The sequence below is a fragment of the Microchirus variegatus genome, assembly GCF_963457635.1.
Source record: "Microchirus variegatus genome assembly, chromosome: 5".
Taxonomy (NCBI): domain Eukaryota; kingdom Metazoa; phylum Chordata; class Actinopteri; order Pleuronectiformes; family Soleidae; genus Microchirus; species Microchirus variegatus.
The window spans coordinates 25,809,260-25,831,422 of NC_139806.1; the positions used below are offsets into that span (position 1 = coordinate 25,809,260).

A 22,163-nucleotide genomic window follows, 5' to 3' on the forward strand; every position below is an offset into this window, starting at 1 on the left:
AATAAGTCTTTAAGTTAAAGGCTTCCATCTGGTTACATACCACAATGCCCAAGCTGAGGCAGCGCCGTAGGCGATAGATACAAGGAGTCATTGTGGCAGTGACAAATGATTTCTGTGAGTTTACCTCTGTGTTTGCATGAGGTCAGCCATTTTTATCTGCCGTGTTCTCGGCTTCTTGTGGACGGTGGGGAGTGGTGGAAAAACTCCTGTGGTTTTTCAAACACTCATGTTGGGTTTCTCAGTTCAAACACGGATTGCACCTCATGGAAAACAAGTCAAATGGGTAAATAGAAAAATTCCCAAGCTTTGATGAAATTATCATCCGTCTTTATTCAAAATTGACAAGTTTATGGTGGAAAATCACAGTGGCATAGTTGTCTAACATTGCTATAGTCAATCAAAATAGGTCATCTCCTCCTGACACTTGAGAACATCATCGTTTTGAGGGTTTGGAAGCACTGATTGATATGTTTAATCATGATCTGATGCCCCAGTTTCAGTACCTGACAAGTCCAGAAAACCAAAAATACATCTTCTTTTCCCTGGAGTTTGGCGTAAATCAATGTTTTTCCATTTGTCCTTTAATGTTAGAGTTGACACCCTGACTGATGAGACCATGATGAAACTGTGGCCCATGACCTCAGGGATCACAACCAGGAAGCACCCCTCAATGGGTGGAGGTCTACGAACGCTTGCGAGACACTATTTTTGGTCAAGTGGAGCGAAACTGTGCAATCAGAAGGGATAAGGTCGAACCTTTGTGCAGAAGATATGTGTATCTCTATTTGTGTTTCACCTTGAACTGTGTTATTGGGAGGGGCAGGGGTTTTCCCGTTGGCCCTTAGATTAGCTGAGTTTGTCCAAACATCTCAGACGTAATATAGAGACGGTGGTAATAATGTTTACTTTAAGTGAGTAAGACATCATCTTTATCAGGGAAAACTCAGCAGCACAATGTAAACGTTAGGATAGCAGATGTTTTCTCAGAGTTACCGCCTCTTCAAATATTACATTTCCAAACATTTGGCCTTCGCTTTGATAAGATTTTGATTTACTGATGACGATAGGATATTATTTAGAATATTGTAGCTCTCAGCACCTGTCTTCCTGATAGATTGTCTTAATCACACCTATTGATCTCGTCTTTTCTGTGTTTTTTTCTCCTGCTGTTTGTCAATCAATATCCATATTCAGAAGCCGAGTGCCACAACACAACATTTTGCCAGTCAGCGTGAAACAGCTTCTTCTCCCTCTGTGCAGACGTGCTTTAAAATAAAACACAAATTGGAAACAATAACTGTCAGAAAAGATGCGAACCCTCAATTTCCACGCACCCACTCCCAATGTTCAACTCTAAATCAGTCGAAGAGTCTCGCACACTCATGAAAGAGAGAATAACAGCATGCGGTGTCCCAGTGGAGGAAAAATCCAAACAGATTCCACACTCTGTCCGTTCCTTTGTCATGTTTTTATTGGATAAACCACCGAAATGCCCAAAATTTATATATACATACACACATGTCTACACCCATTTGTGGAGAGGAGCTGCAGCAGTATCGCAGATGCATCCTTCCAAACACACACCGCTTCTCTGGCTGGTTAGAGGATTTCAAATTACCCAGTTTATTGTCCACGAGGCATCCGTGGGCCGCTCACTCTCAATCATTCTTCCTCCCATTCATCCCAAAACACAACATCCTCAGACAGTCTCAGACAGTGGTTCGCTGTTTGAGGTCTGACTCTGGTCCGTCTTTGTGCTCTCCCTCGCTCCTTAATTACTGTTTTCTCTTCATCTCTGCAGCAAAATTACATCTAGGGGAACAATAAACGAAAATCATCGCTCACTATATTACAGAGCTCACTGTGTAAAACAAAGATGATAGGCCCTGGAGAAAACTTCTCTTTCATGCATTGTGTTCTCTCTCTCTGCAGCTTTTCGCTGCACTTGTGCAGCGTTTTGACAAAGACCAGAACAGTGGCACTGGTTGTTATCAGTGCAACAGCGTTGAGCCTCATTAAGCTCACAAATTTCCGAATTTGATTACAAACCGAGGATCAGTTACAGGGACACAATGTTCATTTCCCTAATTATGCTTAAAGAAAAACAACTCTGATGTTAGAAAGTCTTGAAAACTGTGGGTGATGTTGCTTCTATTCTGTGATTCTTAAAGGTCAGGTGTGTCATTTGATTCTGAAACACTTTTTATTGGTTATACGTTTGAATCGTCTTCAAGTCATAATCAGTGTTGGCCATTGTTGCATCACTCAGTAATGTATTTTTTGTTGTTTAATTTCTTTACCCAGTAGGAAGTAGTACATCACTGATAAAAAAGTAGGTGTTTTATGCCAGTTAAAATAAAATACAATGCATAAATGGAAAGTTTGCATCCTATAGTACAGAAGTTTATTCTAAGTAGATTTTGATAATGCTCCATCTTATTTTAAATCTATAACAGGGTAAATATTACGCGGAAGCTTCACCGAAAATAGTTATTAATACTTCATATCGCTGTATATTGAGTTATCCCATATATCCACAGTATATATAATATATCGCGACACCTTTTATTTGTCTCTGTGGGTGGTGAACCTGCACACTTACCCTTTTAGCTATGACACTTGACCCCAGGCACCTCATTAGCGTCCCCGTTAGCCGACGGCAACTCTGAAATCTGTGGCATTTCACAGATATGCAGATCTGTTGTCAGCAGCAGCTGCTGCTGCCGCTGCACCAGCCCGGGCCGAGTCGTGCTGAGGCCTCGGATGAGGACACAGAGGGAGCCGGGGTTTAAATGCCTATAAATATTTAACAATAAGTCGAAAATAGGGGTGATTTCCACTCTGATTAGGCCAGCTGTCAGTCAAGGCCCACAGGATTCACTTTGAAAAGAATCTTTAAAGGGTCGTCGGGGACAGGGAGGCATCCACACACACACACACGGACAGTAGACGTGCACACCAACACACAACTAAACACCATGGTTTATAGTTGGCTCATTGCAGGGATTTAAACGAGATAGGCTCACTCCCGTTTAAATCCCCTGCATCCCTTATCAGTCCTCAGAGTCCAGCAGGATGATGTCATCCCTGGTTGAGCTCCTCTGTCCATGACTGTAACCATTTATCTCAACTCTGATCTCACTTTTGTCCTCCATTCACAGTCAAATCCATCTTCTCTCTTTCTTTCTTTATTTCTGCACCCATTTTTACAAATGGATATCAAACTGTTCACGATGCACAGACATGTGAAGTGGTGAAAGTCTTCTTGGGCATTTTGTGTTGATGATGATACCTTTTCTAGTTACTTACATCAGTTTAAATGACTTTGTGGTTGCCTTATGGGGAAAACTCAGCAAGTTCATCAAATGATACCAGATGAAACCACAAAAGCAATTACTGCCTCCAATTTTGAAAATCCAACTGGCTTTTGAGTATCAGCTCAATTCATGCTTGGTCCTCAGAGAGCAGGATACAAACATTTGTTAATAAAACTCAGATTTAACTTGTTCCCAAAGACCTCATAATAAAAATGGACCTAGTCTTCTGTGTGAAAAGCCCAGGAAGAAGGATGCAAGTAGCAGTTAGCTACTGGGGGTGAACTGAATGGATGTCTATTGGAAAAACAGTCTACTTTTCACTTAATTTATAACATCAGTTAACAAAGGAAGGAAAGGAACATGATATAAAGTTTGTAAATGAAGTTAAATGATCGATAAATCATGGCATATAATGACACCGGTGTGATTGACAGCTGTTATCGTCCAATAGGAGCCTGGTTGCAAATGTCATCTATGAATTTCCAGTTGCAAAGTCTTTCATAGTGTCAGTCAAAGTTTAAAAGCAGTTTTTTTTGCATAAAATAGACTGATTGTCCATCCATCCATCCATCATCTAGCGCTTTATCCTCCACCAGAGGGTGGTGGGGGAGCTGCGCCCATCTCAGCTGACATTGGACGATAGGCAGGGTTCACCCTGGACAGTTCGCCAGTCCATCGCATCACCTAATCCCCATATCGCATGTTTTTGGACTGTGGGAGGAAGCCAGAGAATCGGGAGAAAACCCACGCACACACGGTGAGAACATACAAACTCCTTGCAAAAAGGCCCTTGTTCCGAAATAGTTCCAAACGGGGCTAGAACCCAGGACTTCTTGCTGCAAAGGCAAGAGTGCTAACCACTACACCAACCGTGGGCCCCAGAATGATTGGTACAGACAAATTAGCTTTAGGTCATTATCTGATATTCTGGGTCTTCCCGTGGAGACAGGCCAAGACGTTGGATTATCCACAAGTATGGAGTAGCCATTGAGAGGCAACATTTTCAACCAGCTTCTTTTTTTCAAGTTTTTGGCTAATCTCAATTAACAGCTATACTGTTAATATTTATTTCAGTAAAGCAACATTCACCCATTTTACCACTGTTCCTCTGGTCTTGAGTCGTCTACAATCAGAGGATCGTGTTGCTGCCGGGGTCCGTCTTTTGTTTGTTGCTAAGCTTCGAGAAAAAGCAGGCGCGGGGAGCGAAAACATGTTGTTAAGCCAAAGTGGGTAAATCGTGCCTTGTTTTTTTAACATCAGATGCAGCCTAAAGATAAACTTCCTAACGCACACCACATGTCTGCATGTTAAGCCCCATGGGATGAAGCTGTAACTCGATGGTATAGTTTATTGTTCAGCTTTGAGTGTGGAACAACTTTTTCTGTGTGTGTGTGAAACTATGCACATTTGTGGGAGACAAAAAAGAGAAAGTCGTAGTGGCCATCATCCTTTATTACGTTCATTAATAACATTAGCATTCCTTCTTCCAAATATAGAAGTCAATCTCTCTTGCTCCGTCTCTTTCACCTCCCTCTCCTTCGCTTCCCTTCGGTGGTTTGATGTTCATAATCATTTCCAGCCGTGAACTCCACATGAAAGACAACAACCACTTGCCATAATAGGGTGCTGAAGGAGCGAGCAAAAGGAGAGGAGGGGACACTAAAAAAGAAAGGGGGAGGTCAAGGAAGGAATGGGGATCGAATAAGAATGAGAGATGAAGCCGTGGTCCACGTTCCCATTTCAAGGTCTCGTGTTATCATTAGCCCTCCGTGCCTTTTGTTCCTTTGCCAGCCCCCGTCGTCCTCCCTGCACCCCCTCTCTCCCACCTTCTCCTCCCGTCTCTCCCTTCCTGCCATATATCTTAATTGTACCCGCAGTGCCTGAACTCATCGGCAACGGCGAGACAGAAATTGATTTGGAGACTCGAGAATGTCTAATTTGAGAAATGCTGCTCACTGGAGAGCGAAGGAATGTGTCGGGGGGGAAAAAAATGCGAAACCGAGTAAATGAAGGTTTTAGCTCCGTACATCACATCGGCGCGGATTAGTTTTAAATCCTCCAATGATTCTACTTTCAGATTGTAGTAAATAACATCAGTGTGTGTACAATTATCCAACAATGATGCTTTCACTTCACAAGCCTCAGGTTTCACATGCACTTTTATGGTCACGACTGCTGCGTTAAAGGATAATTAAGGTTCATTACGTCTTGGATCTCATTCACATAGTTTCCACCGTTGTATCAGTAATAATTAGAGCTGAATCCCAATATTTAACTGTTTGACTGTCAGTTTGTTGGGTCGGCGTCTGACTCATTGTCGTGAATGTCACGCCTCAGATCATGTCTATGTTGAAAGGGAAACAAAATGCTGTGTGGGAACACTTTAAATTAAGTGATGACAAGACAAAGGCAGTGTGCCAAACACGTAGTCTGAAACAAGTTTGTCACGGTGGCACAAGCAGCCTGACAAATCACCTGAATGATATGTAGCCTATAGGCTATAAAACCTTAGCTTTAATGTCTGTTGGCCGGTCGCTATCATAAAGCTGCTTTTATCCACTTCAAACAGCTACATGTAAACACTGGACAAAAATGTTAAAGCCTCAGATATTTACAATGGTATAATCTGAGATTTAATGAAGCTGAAGCATGAGTTTAACCAGATTTTAAACAGAATTTCAACCTTTCAATTCTTAACATCTCAATTTAAAGGGGATACAAAAACAGTTAAAAACAGTTACTCCAATCCCACTTCAAGTCATTGTAGAAAAGTGGTTACATATACATAATATATACATCCTATTTTAATTGTTTATTTATGTCAGCAATATACTGTGATTAAAGTAGAATAAACAAAGCTAAAAGAATGGACTTATGCTTTAAAAAACAGCATTGCATATGAGCGAGAGATTTAATGCATATCCAATCCACTGGTCAAGATGTTTTTTAGAGGGTCACTGTGGCTTTCTAGGTCCGATAATGGTCAACATAGTCAAAGCGGTACGAGCCTCATTATTTGGTGGTTGTTTTGCACATATTAACAGTGTTGTGAATGAACCTTTGTGAAAAGTGTTGACACATCATGATCTTTTTATGACTTATTACATAATATAATACTTGTAGTCGCTTCAAAGAGTAATTCAGCACTGTGCTTAATGGACACTTTGTTTGAAAAGCAGCGATGAAAATCTTCCAAATTAATTTGTGATAAAGTACACATGGATTATTATTGACTTTTTTTTTCGACTGTTTGACCCCTGAGATGATGATTTCTTCATAAACATTCCAGCGTTGGCAGCAGTCAGAAGGAAGGAGTGGATAAGATCGGTAAACCTCTGTGTGTCTTACCGTTTTTATTATGAAAGCCTATAGAATGCCTCCCTCCCTCTCTTTCATGAGAAGTGATAAAAGTCCTGAGCTGCGGCAGAAGTGCAGCTGTCTCTGGGAAGCTGCGCGCAAACTCCCTCTGACACTAACTGATGTTTTACAGAGACAAACTGCAGCGAAGTGCAGGATCCAATCTGGATCAGCGCCCACATCTGGAGGAGATGAGCATAGATGTGAGGAGGGGGGAAAAAAAACAGTCGAGGTAGAATACAACAAAAGGGATAAAGCCATGAAGACGGTGAAAGGAAAGAATAATAAAAGACAAGGAGAAAACAGGAAAAACATGTATAGTTTAAAGAAAAGGAAACGCATATAAAAGTTGACCAGCTCACGAGTTGGAGGTTTACCAGATGTCGACAGCACAGTAACTGCTGACCTGCTGGTGTCATTATAGGTCATACCTGTTTTTCTGCACCACATCACATTCAGGAGGCTAATACTTCCTTGTACCATTAAATACCACTGTCAGATTGGTTTTTGGAGATGTTTGTGAGTGTCGATGAGCAGAATGGAGAGGGTTTAGTCTTGTGTCCAAGATCTGAGTCAACCCTAGGAGCGATAACTCCATCTGGGGGGTGAATGAGAGCCACAGTGGGAACAGAGAAAGGTTAAGTGGAAAGGTAGAGAGACAAAGCGAGCAAAGAGAGAGTCGTGTGTGACGCAAATGAGTGATGAGGTCTAGGTCTTTGCTAATGCACCAGTGAGTGATAGCTCCTATTCTGTCCCTGCCAGGGATGAATGGCTCTCTATGGACGCAAAAACTCCAGGCCTGAGTCCTGGCTGAATCCGATACTCGGCACGCTCTTCCTGACTGTTTTTCACATCGTCCTAACGGGCTGACGTGTCCTCTATGAGACTTGTGCTATGTCTTTATGGCAGTTGGTCAATGTGTTGCACACTGTGTAAATCATGGACCATACGTACTGTATGAAAGTCTGAGGTAGAATACATGCTGGATGAGTTTATGTTGCATGTACAATCAGCTCAGATATTTGGCAGGTCTATAGTAGAACATTTTAAAGCCTGTTTATGTTTTGATGATTTCATTTCGGAGCTGTAAAAGCACTTAAACTTGAAGTTTGACTGGCGACATGGATTCTCAACTATGCTGCACGGATATGACCTCACTTTCCTACGCACGGCTAATTGCACTCGAGAGATTTGACTGTTTTACTAACCTTAATCCCTTTTGTTACCTTGCTCTGCATCACGCCAAGTTTGCCAAAAAACTTTTCTCCACACTCCTTTAAATTTAGTGGCGTGAGGTGAGATATCAGCACTCCCACGGAAAAGAACCGCATCGGCGGGGGTTTGCAAGTTTTAGGCCATTAAGTATAAATTGTCTCTACTCATTTACTGCAGAACATTTTCCAAAGTAAACCTTGCTCCGGGCATTTGCCACCATCCAGGCTGCCATAGCTCTCAGTTTGTTCCAATACTACATGGAAATGGAGTTGCAAAACTCGGTTTTATCTTCTGCAGCTCAACTGCAGGTAATGAGGTGCATGAAAGGTTCAGGGTCTTGCTCGAGAGCTTTACACTAACATGGGTGACCAAACTTTTGACCTTCTAGTTAAAGAACAGGCGGTCCAACAGCTAGACCACCCTGCTATAAATTATTACGACTTTGGATCCATATGATGTTGTGACCACAAAATATCATGGAGATGAGCACGGTCCAAGCAAGGGAGATTTAGATGTTGACAGCTTTTAGCTGTGGCCTGTCTTTGTTTGTGTTGCTATGTACTGCAGTTGTGTGTGTTTATCACAGTGGGATGAGGAATAGGTGAGAGAGCTGAAGTTGGCCGGCTGGTCATGGATGAGAGAACAGGATCCGGAGTGGGAGGAATTCCTTGTTGGCAAAGACACTCGTCTGGACGACCAGACCTCCTGAATCAAGAATGTTGAGTTAGTGTGTTTACTAGGTGACCTTGTGGGCTGAGAAAGTGTGCTACCTCTTTAAAGTATACTTTTATACAAGTGCTGTAAATGTCGAAGAGTTTGGCCTTTCAAACTTGAAATGGAGCTTGTGCTCAACAGGAGCGTTGATGTGATGTTTTTGCTGCTTCACATTTTAAACTTGTACAAATATTTCCGTCTGTAGTTGGGTTTTGCCTCTTTTTTTCTCACGCTCACCATAAATCCATGTTTTAATTCAGCAATTTAATTAAAACGTGGCTTTAATTAAGACTTTGGAGCTCCAATGGAGACTTCTGGAGCCTCAGCAGAGACGACAGAGCTTTCTGAAAGGACGACTTTAGGACCATATTCCAGCCATTCTCTTTCAACATTTGTTTTAGTATCTCGCTCATGTTTCATGAGACATTAATTACTCAACCTAAAGTTCTCTTTCGACATTCATTTCACCACCTTCTGTTCATGGAGCTGATGGAACGGGCGTTCTTTTACATTGAAAAGTTGCACACAACAGCTTTAAAGTCTGGAACCACAAACCCACGATACTGTGTGGAGCCTGTTGGAGAAGGGGAAAAAAAATCATTGCATGTTTTATTTTATTGCTCCCAAGGTTTTCATGAAAGTGTGCTTAAATAGACGTTCTCCCTGCTTGCGTTTGCGTTGCATATTTCATTCCAGCATGAAGAATCCATACCATACTGCCCATGGTTTGTAAAATTTAGTGTGTGGAGAATCAATGTGCTTGCTTTCTGTCTTGTTCCCAGCCAATACGATCGCCCTTTTCAGTCAAAATATCCATTATTAAACTATACTTACATGTGTAATCATGTGTAGTGTGTGATCAATCAATGATAGATTCACCCTGTGTTTGCCTGTTTCTAATTTACAGGCCTCTGTGACAGTGAAGTCACCCCATGACCAGGTGGGGAGTCATGGCCGCTTTAAACCTCTTTAATTAGATTTTGTGAAAAGGGCTCAAGCTCCATCATATATGCGAGTGTCTCTGTGTGTATATGTGAGAGCATGTACACATTAAAAGCAGCTCTCATCACCGCAGGTGGCTAATCCGTCACAGACAGCCAGAGAAGATATGAGGAACACCCAGACACGAGCCCAGCCGAGATCCTAAAGATAGCATAAGTCTCAACACTGTACTCGGCAGGAAGTCCCAGCAATGACAGAGAAATCCCCAGCTGAAAACGGGTCATCATATAGCCAGAGATTTGCTTTGAACCCTTCCAAAAACACACCTGTCCAATCATGGTACCACTGTGACTAAAGACTAAAACACAGAGGGCGCTTTTCCAATATTCCAATGTATTAACGTCCTATAAGAGTCAAATTGGGATTAGATCTGTCTCTCAGTCTATAGCTGGAGTTATTCAGTATGTAATGGTGAAGACATGTGTTGGTGGACGTCTGCTGCGGTGGTCTTATGCTCTGTGGGATTCAAGGCCAGGGCGAGGTCAGATTCAGGGTTCAGATGGATGATGAAATCATTAAAACAACCAGCATAGACATACAAAGTGTCATACTCAATTCATACCCACGTCTTGAGAAGTCGACTGCGGCGGAAAACACGATATGACAACGTCAGTGGATACAGAGCAGGAGGTCGTACACCAATTTGGAAGTTTGATATTTCCACGCAGACTCGTCCAAGTGTTTGAAGCAAGACAGTGAACCCAGAGTTTCCCCTTGTGGTTTGCGTCATCAGGGTATGAATTGGATGTCGGCGTAAGCGCTGAACAACTATATGCAACTTGCAAATCGCAAAGGCTGCTGTTACGTGTTGCTTAACGGCGTTAACGGCAGTTTCCATGACGACTGGCGCGTGTGACGTCATGTTTACGTGACTCCCGATTGTTAGTGAGTCTGTAACGCTAGGCACACACTGGTTATTTGTAGCGCTGCTCTTTTCGTTTAGTAAACAGACTGCTCCAGTTTGACTGTAGGTGGGCTAATAGCGCTAAAGGAGCTAACGGAGCTAACTGGGAAAGAGTGCCTGAACTCTGGTGCCACAACACGTAAACATGACGGTCAGCTGTCATGGAAACGCGCCATGCGTTAATGTGCATTAGCGTTGACGCCGTTAACGTGCCTAGCACTAGTTTTATTGTTTTATTGTTCCATGTTTTATGCCAATATGTAATCAATTACATCAATATCTAATTGATGCTTTCTTTTAGTTCTCACCCTCGCATTAGAATGTAGTTTGTATTTTTATTGTTTTAAATCTAAACTCAAAAACTGAAAACAACAATATTGTCATAGGGTATTATGGTAGAGTTGTTGTTGAGACTAGACACTTCAAACTTGTGTTTTATCTTTATTGCTTAATCTGCTTTTGTAATCTTAATCTTGATGTTCAGTGCGATGCTATCACAGCGGTGTCTCAGACGTTATTTATTTTGGACGTGGAACAATAATCTGACGTTTTCAGACCAAAAAAAAAAAATGAAATTAGCATTCACACAAACTCAAAATGCCTTCGTCACTGTGAAATCAAACACCGCAGATATCGCGCCAGAGCTCGATGAGAAGAGACAGTAATCCAGAGGAGGGCTGATATCACGCAGCCTCTTGGATCTTGGCTCGCCTTCAAGGTTCTTTGAGATCTGAGGCGGAATGCTACTTTAAACAAGCACCATAAACGCCACCAAACAATGTTATGGACCAGTGTAAAACTCCAGACCGTGGCAGGACTCCAACACACACTGGATATGTGTTTTGCAAGGAAAACTCTGTTGTATTATAGGATACTTTTGTCATTGTTTTCAATAGATTTGTGATAAAGAAGAAGGATGTTAGGAAGATGAGAAGAAGTGGGTCAAGGATCAGGGCAGGACCTCTGTCTGTTTTGTGTCTCTGTGTCAGCTGAGGGAGAGAAATGGCGTGAGGATTAATGTCAGAGGAGTGTGGCTCTTCCCGTCGCTGTGTGTCTTATTTAAATGTCAGTTTGCATCACTTGGCCTTCCAACGTTCACTGAAGTGCCTTCCGATGACCTCTGAACCAAACTCCCAACCTCTGTCGACACTCTCCTCTCCTGTTTTTAAAGGTTACCTGTCAGTTCCGTCCGTCTGTATCCGCGGTTACGCCGCACTACCCGTTCCTTTGCCAGCTTTTCAAACGCACCACCGGGAGATCTGTCACTTTTTCTAAATTTATACTCGGCATATACGTGATCTAAAGAAACAAATTGCTCTGACAGATGCTTAGATTTTTCTTTTGTTCATAGTACTCTGGAAATCATAACAAGTAGTGCTATGGTGTGTGATGTTTGGACAAGTGCAGATGTATGGGCTTGCGAGGAGCCTGTGTGATGGGCTTTTATTGTGATAACAGAAAGGCCCAAAGCTCGTATATAACAATTATGACACATGTACATTTTCCTTCACGCAGATTCTGGGACCTTCTCAGTGCTTTTATGTGATCCTTATGTTTCACAGTCCGTTTGATGCCTTTGGACCATCACTGACTCACCTCATGTGTCTCCCTCTTTTTGTCTCTCTCACAGGTGTCAGCCACAGACGAGGACCGCGGCTCCTTTGGTGCTATAAGCTACACTCTGGGCTCAGGATCTGGAGGCCTGGCACCAGCACACTTCACCCTGGACAAGGAGACAGGGCAGTTGTGCACCAGCACAGCTCTGGACCGGGATGAGGGACCGGACAAGTTCGACTTGACAGTCACTGCAACAGATGGAGTAAGAACCTTTTTTAACTCTGAATGAAAGCGTGAATGTAAACGATGCACCCTACCTTTCAAAAGTTTGGGGTCACCTTTACAATTTTTTTGTGTTTTCCATTAAAAGTCACACTTTTATTCATCAAAACAGTTGCAAAATGAATAGAAAAGACAGTCAAGACATTGACAAGATTAGAAACAAGGATTTATTTGATGTCGAAGAACCAGCAAAACTGTTTTCAGCTGTGCTAACACAATTGTACAAGGGTTTTCTAATCATCAAATAGCCTTCTAAGGTAATTAGCAAACACAATGTACCATTAGAACACTGGAAATGGGCCTCTATACACCTATGTACATATTCCATTAAAAACCACGACGTTTGCAGCTGGAATAGTCGTTTCCCACATTAAGAATGTATAGAGTGTATTTTTGAGTAATGTAATGTTATATTCATTGAAAAAAAGTGTTTTTCCTTAAAAAATAAGGAAATTTCTAAGTGACACCAAACTTTTGAAATGTAGGCTTTACTTCTCATGGACTCTTCAAGAGATAGTTGAGTTTTATGCAGTACTTGATACTGAATTACACATTTTGAGTTGCATAGGGACAGCTCTTTGGAAAACAGCTGATACACTGCATCACAGTGTTGCGCTTGAACTCATTGTATTATATTGAGAAAATATTGTGCCAAAGTAAACCTGTGAAAAAAAAAAAAAGTGAAATCTAGTGCTCAGGAAGAATTTTATTGATATTTTTCATTTTCTCCCACACATTTTATCTGGTGTCCTTCCAGTTCTTCCAGTCCAAACTGGCCCACTTTATGTGACACACTGACTACACATTAGTAACAATAAAAAAAAGTACAATAAAAGGCTTAATTTCACCTATAGCTGAAATGCATTTTTGAAGGAGAAGAAAATTAAAGCATTAGATCTCGGAGTTTCTCTATGACCAAACGTGTTCCCCCGCTGAGTGTGTCATGTTCCATCCCATCAAAGCCACAGGCTTACGGCAAATTAAAGATGTGTACAGCTGCAGGGAAATAAATCTGATCAAAGATGTGTTCGGGGTGTGTTTGAAGAACACGGTATTAAGTGTTGACTTCCAAAAATGGAGGGGAAACCACAATAGCATGGCAAAGCAATCAAAGGAGAACCGAGCGAGTACAGCAGAGGACGGAGGGAGGGAGGCATAGAAAAAATAAAGAAGCAGGGAAATGGGCCCATTTAAGTTGCCTTTTTACTATACAATGATATCATTTTGCTTAAATTGCCATTCCTGACCACATTCACACTCTCTTTATTCTGGAATCTTCCCAGCAGACCCATGCACATTTAAAGCATCAATTAATCACAATGGATGCACTGAAAATGGCACTGAAACCCGACATGAGGAGCAATAAAACATTTAGCTCTCGTGTGTGTAGTTGGGTTACATGAAGAAATAGATGCATAGCCATTGCCATGCATGTATTATTATTAGCTCATGTAGTGACCGTTCTCATTCCTCATCCTTCTATTTTCTCCTGTTCAGGTAAAGGTTGAACTCAGGTCTATATTTTACCTACAATGCATCTTCCCCTCACAGTGCTGGCACTTTCCCACATAAATCCAGCTGGTGTCTGTTCCCCTTTGTCCTGAATATTCCTGTTTTAATGGGCTTGTAAAAGGAAAGCCCTTAGATACGGTGTAATGAGTGTGAACTCTGCGACTTGCTGACAAATGCGGCGCTTGGTTGACTCCATATGTCAGGGATCTTCTGCAGGGAACTCATCTGTCTTCCTTTACAGCTGCTTCGTCTTTACGGTGTGACATAAATCTATTGTCCCCGATTCATAAAGTTTTTCATAAAGTTTCCGGACTGTCGCTGTCAGCAAGAGATTGAAAGCAAATTGAATATTGTATTTGTGGATGTGCTGTGAAACAAGGGAGCATGGGTTTGATTTTAAAGGTCGTCAGGAAGGATGACTTCCTGGGCTCACAGTGGGCTGCTTTGATGACGGGAAACAAGAAGAAACGAAATACAAAGAAGACTCCCAGGCACTGTCTTTTCAGCAATTAAAATGCCTTTAATGGAACGACATTGTCATGTTCTGCCTTTTAAAAAGCATGAACACTGACGTACTTCGGCCTCAAGCTTTCATCAGGGACTCAAGCAGGTTTTATTGAAAAAGAGGTCATCTTATTGTTTTGAATCTTCCTCTTGGGTATGGCGTTGGTGGCGGCCTCAAAAACATGCAGACACATAAAAAATCCAGCAGGTTTGGCCCAAAAAAACTCAAATTTAGCTCGATAAACTGAGTATTAAAGGTCAACTATATTATTAAGAACATTTGCTTGTCTTTTTCAGGGTGGTCTGAGCTCAGTAGCCCGTGTGCAGGTTTCCGTGGTTGACATCAACGACAATCGACCCACTTTTTATCCAGTCCTCTACATGGTCAGTCTGAGTGCCCACAGTGCCCCGGGAACGTCCGTCGTCAAGGTAACAGCTAATGACCCCGACGCTGGGGAAAACGGCAGGGTGACCTACCGCACAGTGCCTGGAGGGGGCTCCACGTTCTTCACCCTCAACAAGGACACAGGTGTGTGTGTGTGTGTGTTTCTTTACAGCACAGTATGTCCACTCTGTTTTATGAAATAATCAATATCCAATGTTCTCTGCAGGCGTGATATCTCTCTCGCGCTCGCTCCATGGCAAAGCCAACACGGTCATCTCCATGGTGATATCAGCGGAGGACGGCAGCGGTCTGACGGCGCCGGTGAACGCCAGGGTGAACGTGAGCGTGGTGGGAGGCTCCGTGGTGTCCCCCGTCTTTGAACAGGCTCAGTACTTCTTCACCGTGTCCGAGGACGTCCTGCGGGGGACGGCGTTGGGAGTCGTGCGTGCTGCCACCAAGACAGGTGAGGAGAGGATTCGGTCATCGCAGGGTTGCTTTTATCTGACCACATACCTCACCAATAGGAACCCACTTTTACCTGTTTCCATCTTCTTGACAAGTACAGGACAGAAATCCACTAATGGGTCTTAGAGAGCCTGATGCTTCATCTCTCACTGCAGCACTAGTACAAATATACAAGCAACAAGAGCATACACTCCATTAAGAAATCACATCCATCACACATTTTAAAACATGTCTCCACTTGTATTTTTTTCCTCACTATTAATGACCGAGGAATGGATTTGTATGGGGCTTTATTTCTGAGTGGGAGTAAAAGTGAAGTGGTGTAGTGGACACAAACACACTCACTGAGTCAAGACTCGTCGCCTTTTTTTGAGTGAACACACACACACACACACACACACACTCCCTCACCAACGTTCATAAGGGAAACGAGAAGAAATAAACTTTCTACTTAAAGTGGATGTGTAGCTGTCATGTGAATTATTTATGAGCCTGGTATGTATTCACTTACCTAAAGTGGAGTGGAAAATCAACACTTTCAGCTCTTTCAGTGGAGAAACTTTACAGATTAATCTCTTTTTTTGACCATTTATCCAGCAAACCTGCCAAAGCTGTAGCTTTCACTCCTTTCCCTGATGGCAGTCTACGTACATACTCATTACCAAGCATTACCTTGAAATTACTATGGAAATAACGTGGAATAAATGGAATAGCATCTCTCTACCACATTATAGCCATTGTTATTACCTGCCTGCATTAGAAATGCAGTGGTGTTACTATCATTACCATACAATTATCATTATATTACCATGTTCAAGGCTCATTGTCATTCAAGTCAAAATCATTTCTTTCTTATAAGAAATAGCAGTGGATGTTTTACCCTCAATCTATTCATACCTTTTCTGTTTTACAGGCGTCTCTAAGGATATCTTCTACTCCATCTCTTCTGGAGACCCTGATGGTCACTTCACAGTGGACAGTGCCTCTGGTACCATACGCACAGCTCTGCCTTTGGACCATGAAACCTGCTCCAGTCTTGACCTGGAAATCCAGGCTCGCTCTGGCTCTCCTCCAGCGTACGGCACCAGCCGCATACACATAACCATTTCAGACGTCAATGACAACGCCCCCGTTTTCCTCCCTTCCTCCTCAGAGTCCCTCCTTCTACCCGAAATCACCAAAATGGGGACTGTTATATACCGCATTCAAGCCACCGACAAGGATTCCGGTCATAACGGTCAGCTCAGCTTCGACCTAGTCTCTGCTGGAGCTGCAGGCAGCAGTGGTCAGAGGACGTTTGGTGTTGACCGGGGAAGCGGGGAGGTGCGGCTCATTGGCAGCCTGTCGTACGAAAGCGTCCCGCGCTATGACCTTCAGGTGGTCGCCAAGGATGGCGGCGCGCCTCAGCTCAGCTCCACTTTCACTCTTGTGGTCCACATCCAAGCACAAGATGCCCAAGGCCCCAACTTTGACACCCTTACCTACCGCGTGGAGCTGCGGGAAAACACGCCACTCAACACGCGTTTCCTTCAAGTTCGAGCTCTTAACAGAGAAGCTTCAGGGAATGGCGGGAGCTCGTCGTCGTCTTCTTCCTCCTCTATTTCCTACCGCCTCAGGCCCGACGGTGATGCTGCCGGTTTTGGCATAATGCCAGACAGTGGTTGGCTCTTTGTACGCAGCTCTCTGGACCGAGAGGTCAAAGACATGTACCTGTTGACCGTCCTGGCCACCTCGGGCCCAGGAGGGGTAGGTAGAACTGGAAGCGCCACAGTCAGGGTGACAGTGACCGACGAGAATGACAATTCCCCCAGACTGAGTCAGGAGAGGGTGTTCCTGGCCGTCAGAGAGAACGTTCTGGCCGGAACAGGTTTCGGCAGAGTGTCCGCAACGGACAGAGACGCGGGACTAAATTCTCGACTCACGTACAGGCTGCTGCACACGGACAGACACTTTCAGATCAACTCACAAACAGGTGAAAATGATGAGGCTTTTTGTCAATTACATTGACATGCTAAGTTATCCCTAATTGTTATAAATAATGTCTTTGTCTATTTTCTTTAGGTGAGATCAGCACACGCCTTGGCTTGGACAGAGAGCAACAGTCCAGTTACCAGCTCGTCGTGGTCGTCCAGGACGGGGGAACACCCCCTCGCAGTGCTACGGGCACCGCTCATATCTCCGTCCTGGATGAAAATGACAATGCGCCCAGCTTCACTCATGCCAGGCCGGAACGGGAGTTGCTCCTGCAGGTGAGAAGGAAGGCAGAGAGGATGGAGCAGAGTGAGATCCTGGTGCTTTTGATGTTACATCATGAATATAAGTAGACCTGGATGAGATTGACTGTGTTGCCTAATAGAGTCCATATTTGTTTATTACTTATTAATGTATTATTTGTACGTGTAGTCGTCTTGGAAATAAATATGATGAAAGAGTCAGGCAAAGGTTGCAATAGCATCAACTGATACATCACAACACCCTGAAATATTAAGCACTGAACCTCACAGGTAGTCAGGGTGGTTCTTGAAGTGATTGGTTGTGTTTATAAGAGTTGCGATGGCCGTGTTTGTGTTTAGACTTTGTTTTTGTTGGTTGCTAGAAGGACGTAAGGAGGGTTTCATCAAATGAGATAAAATAATGTTGTGAGCCAATTTCAGAGGAAATGGAGACGTGATAAGAAACACTACGTAATAGTCAGACTATGTACAAAGATAAGAATTGGTCTCAATAACAATCCTTGTGTGTTGTAGGTGATGGAGGGGCTTCCATCTGGAACTATCTTAGGGACAGTGACAGCGAAAGACCCAGACGAGGGAGAAAATGGAACAGTGTACTACTCTCTATCAGGTGAGTGTCGTAAATCTATACGAACATAACATCCGAGTTGAGAATGTCATCAGGAGTATTTTTAAAATGATATCTGCATCTGTTTTGTATCTTCTGAAGGCTCCAGAGCCGAGCGCTTCTCCCTGAACCCGATCAGCGGCGAGTTGAGAACTGCGTCCCCTCTGAGATGGGCAGAGCGAGCTGAATACATATTTGCAGTGACCGCCGCTGACCACGGAGCGCCAGGCCTCAGCTCCACCTGCCAACTACGCATACAAGTAAAACATAATCTCTACTTCTTTTTTTTTTAAGCTGTATAAAATAGTGCTTTTTGAAAAAAAAAAAAAGGGCCACTGTGCTGACGGAGCCAAAAACTGTCACACGTTTCCTCAACTCCTTTGCATTCCTTACTGCAAGTAATTTCCTCAAACTGTGAACACCGTAACTGGAAAAGGAGGTAAATTTGAGAAGGAGGGAAACTGAACCTGCCCGTACAAACAAAATCATGCATCCCATCTAATGTGTGCTTCCTGCTCCAAAAGTTCATAAGGTAATCAAAAACCCAAGGTGAGAAACCCGGAGCTGCAGGAGGGAGCTCGCCTCGATTGAGTTATTGTTCTGCACTTTCTGTAGGAGGGTCAATCGTGTGTATCAGCATACACTATCAGGAATTCACCAGCAGGAAAGAGAATGGTCTGCCACGGCGGCTTGTAGCCAGGGAAGGGTGGTGCTTTGCTTTGACTGTGGAGCTGCGAGCTCAGTGTTTTCATGCGATGTGATTTCAGAGAGGAAAAGGATGCTAATTACAGCGGGAGTGCTTGTCTTAGATTTTGCCTGCTTGTGCGACGCTGAGATTAGACAGAGGGGAAACAGGCACCTCGGAATCAAACGCTCCCAGATGAGATCTGATGAGAGCCAGCTGCGTGGAATCACACAAAAAGAACGGGAATACACCCGCCCGCACGGTAGCAGGCAGTGATACATGCACGCACATGGACACGCTCGCTGTAACGGCACGTTCAAACGCGCATGAGGTAACATTTCCAGATAACGATTTTGAGCTCACATTTCAAACAACTGTGGGACACGGGGATATTGATGCACACCACAAAATACCCGACACCAGCTAAGTTGCAGGAGAAAGCCACAAACATATGGTGCGGTCCATTTTCTGACTTTTAATCATCGCTTAAAAGCGCGTTGTGATGTATTTGAGTAAATATCTGCAAAAGATCCCACAATTAATTCAATCATCCTATTTAAACACATCCACTAATGTTGCTTAATTTGACTTGAATTCCCAAATAATTTTTGTTTTGTGACGGACTATGGCTGTGGCTGTGTCATTACAGTTAAACACAGAGCAAAAACACCAGAACATTATACTCTTTTTAAGCTATTGTTGACATATGTTTCAGCTTCAACCTGCACAAAGTTATTCTTTTAAGTCAGCACGTAAGAAGCTAAATTATGCACATTACTCACATCACTGCCCTTTCCATCTAACTTTACTTTTAGACACCAGAAACATGCGCTTTATTGCAAGAGATCTTGTAGAACAACAGTGCAGAATGTGGGTGTATGAATATTTTTTTCAATGCTACAAACAGAGCTTGTAAAAATCAGCTTATGTTTGCCGTCTTCACCGTTCTTTGATCTGCCCCAGAACAAAATCCAACCCTGTAACTGTTGCTGTAAGTAGCATAAAAACCCATGGTGTGGACAGTGTTTGTTCCCCATCTGACAGACAGCTGCATATGGAGGCTGCACTGCTCCACATTATCTGAAGTGGAATATTGACAGTTTTCCCCCTCCTGTCACACCCATCTTTTCGGTCACAGATCACATATGAGTCTCATCTCAAAGCCAACATGCAGAAGTGTCAAAATATCTAATGGAAGAATCGAACATAATGTCTTCCTGTAAAACGAGAACACCCGAGAGAGTTATTATAGTCATCACAAACAACAGATACAGACTGCAGACCAAGGTTATGTTTAGGGATGGGCTGTTGTGGGAGTCGTATAACTGCAGCGTCTGCAGAATACCAAAGAAAATACTATATGATCCAAGCCTTGACACTTTTCTCTTTTTGCTAAACTGCAAAATTGCAGAGTTGGAAGGTTTTTTATATCGATCTGAATCGTCATGATCATTTTGTATCAGGTGGATAAAATTCTCCTGTTTCCTTTTCTTTCCTCTAGGTTCTCAGCTCCTCCAGATCCAACCCTAAGCCCAACATGCTCTCAATGACGCTGAACATTATCGAAGGGGTCGATCCGGGCTCCGTCGTTGGCTCCCTCCGCCCGCATGACAAGCCGGACACCGGCATACTGGAAGGCCAGGTGACGTACCTGGTGGTGGGAGGCACAGACCGGGACGGCACTTTCATGGTGGACCGTTTGAAGGGAGACGTGTACCTGGTGCGCGAGCTGGACTACGAGAAGGGCTCGAGGTACACGCTGAACGTCGAGGTGTCCGACTTCTCCCAAGCGTTTCCCAGCAGCCATCTGGTGCAGCTGGACATCAACGTGCAGGACAGCAATGACCACGCCCCTCACTTCATGGAGGACCCTGTTACTATTGTGATCCCTGAGAACATGGAGCCAGGGGCCTCCATATATACCTTCCAGGCTGTGGATAAGGTGGGGAACATATTAACTGCTACACATTATCATGTGATTGATAGTTAGATTCTTTAATCCTTCTGTGTACATAGTCGACATATTTTCAACCAAACACCATAAATCGGAACTTAATTTGTTTAGTTTTCTTGAAATCATTGATTTAGAGAGCAATAAAAGGATTTTTTTTTTCTGTATTTGGTTTGTTTTTGTTTAACTGGAACTTTGAAACCACAACTCACAGTCATTTTCTCAGTTGTCATATTATAGACTGTATATAAACATGGATTGTTTGAAAAGTAAAGCTTCGGAAGAAGGATGGAAGTCGCAGTTATCAACCACTCTGCTGGTTGAATAGAATTCAGGCACTTGATTTTTAATGTATTTCCACATTTCCTGAGGATTTAATGCTCTCAGTCTCTATTTTAAGGTCTTCTCTTTGACTATAAATCACAACATTTAATATGAGTGGACACTCGTAGGTCTACATCTGTGAATTTGTGGTTTCAAAAATAAAGTGGAATTGGCACATTCTATATCCTAGCTCAGGGGTCTGCAACCTGCGGCTCTAGAGCCTCATGTGGCTCTTCAGCCCCTCTGTAGTGGCTCCTGCGAGCTTTGAAGTAAAAACTTTTCATGTTTTTCACACTTTTTTGTCAAGTTAAAGGCATAAATAATAGTGATTTTGATATTTTGTCCATCACATCCAATCGAAAAACCTTCCCCAAAAGCCATTAAAGTAATGTGTACATGGAGAAGTTCACATTTGGAGTCCTGTCCATCTTTAGATACATGTACTTATAGATCCATGCAGAGTTTATCAGACATAAACTACATAAAATTGTACATAAAAGTATTTTTATACATTTAAGAGGTTTCAACTTGCAACAAACTGTAGTGCTTTAAATATAGTATATATGTGTTTAAAAAATGTGATTTTATCTTCATTTTAAGGATCAAATAGGTTTTGCGGCTCCAGATTAATTTTATTTGGGTGGAGAGTGTTGGAGAAGGTTGCAGACCCCTGTCCTAGCTGAAAAAGCAAGGGACAGTGCACCAATTCAAAGCACAACTCGAATTTACTACGTCCATTTCAAATGTACAATAATGTTTCACAGAAGTAAATATTCGTTTTTCTAACTAATTCTTGTACTTTTTTTTACAGGATGGCAGTGGACCCAACAGTGAGCTCCATTACTCAATCGAGCACCATTGGCCTGACACGCATGACCTCCTGACCCTCGACCCCTTCAGTGGAGTCCTGACCCTCGGACAGAAGTTGGACCGTGAGTCCACGCCCTCGCTCTTCCTCGTGGTGCGGGCCACGGATCAGCCGGTGGATCCTTCTGAGAGGCGCTGGGGTTCAGTCACTGCGCGAGTGTTTGTGACGGACGAGAACGACAACGCTCCGGTCTTCAGCTCGCCGTCTGCGGTCAGCGTCATGGAGGACCAGCCTGTTGGGTGAGAGGATTTAATCCTGACTCCACAGCCTTCAGAGCTCA

The 22,163-nt window shown here is 43.2% G+C and overlaps 1 protein-coding gene across 1 annotated transcript in view; it reads left to right on the top strand.

Moving 5' to 3' along the window:
• The window catches only part of dchs1b (dachsous cadherin-related 1b), a gene marked incomplete at its 3' end in the record, with an annotated part of 85,763 nt that overhangs the window by 51,842 nt on the left and 11,758 nt on the right, over positions 1 to 22,163 (top strand). The window contains exons 5-13 of the mRNA XM_083890074.1: positions 12,140 to 12,328; positions 14,662 to 14,893; positions 14,976 to 15,212; positions 16,128 to 17,186; positions 17,276 to 17,463; positions 17,962 to 18,058; positions 18,158 to 18,315; positions 20,242 to 20,682; positions 21,827 to 22,122. Of these exons, the coding sequence (XP_083746200.1) occupies positions 12,140 to 12,328; positions 14,662 to 14,893; positions 14,976 to 15,212; positions 16,128 to 17,186; positions 17,276 to 17,463; positions 17,962 to 18,058; positions 18,158 to 18,315; positions 20,242 to 20,682; positions 21,827 to 22,122 (2,897 nt within the window). The remainder of the gene's footprint in view (positions 1 to 12,139; positions 12,329 to 14,661; positions 14,894 to 14,975; positions 15,213 to 16,127; positions 17,187 to 17,275; positions 17,464 to 17,961; positions 18,059 to 18,157; positions 18,316 to 20,241; positions 20,683 to 21,826; positions 22,123 to 22,163) is intronic.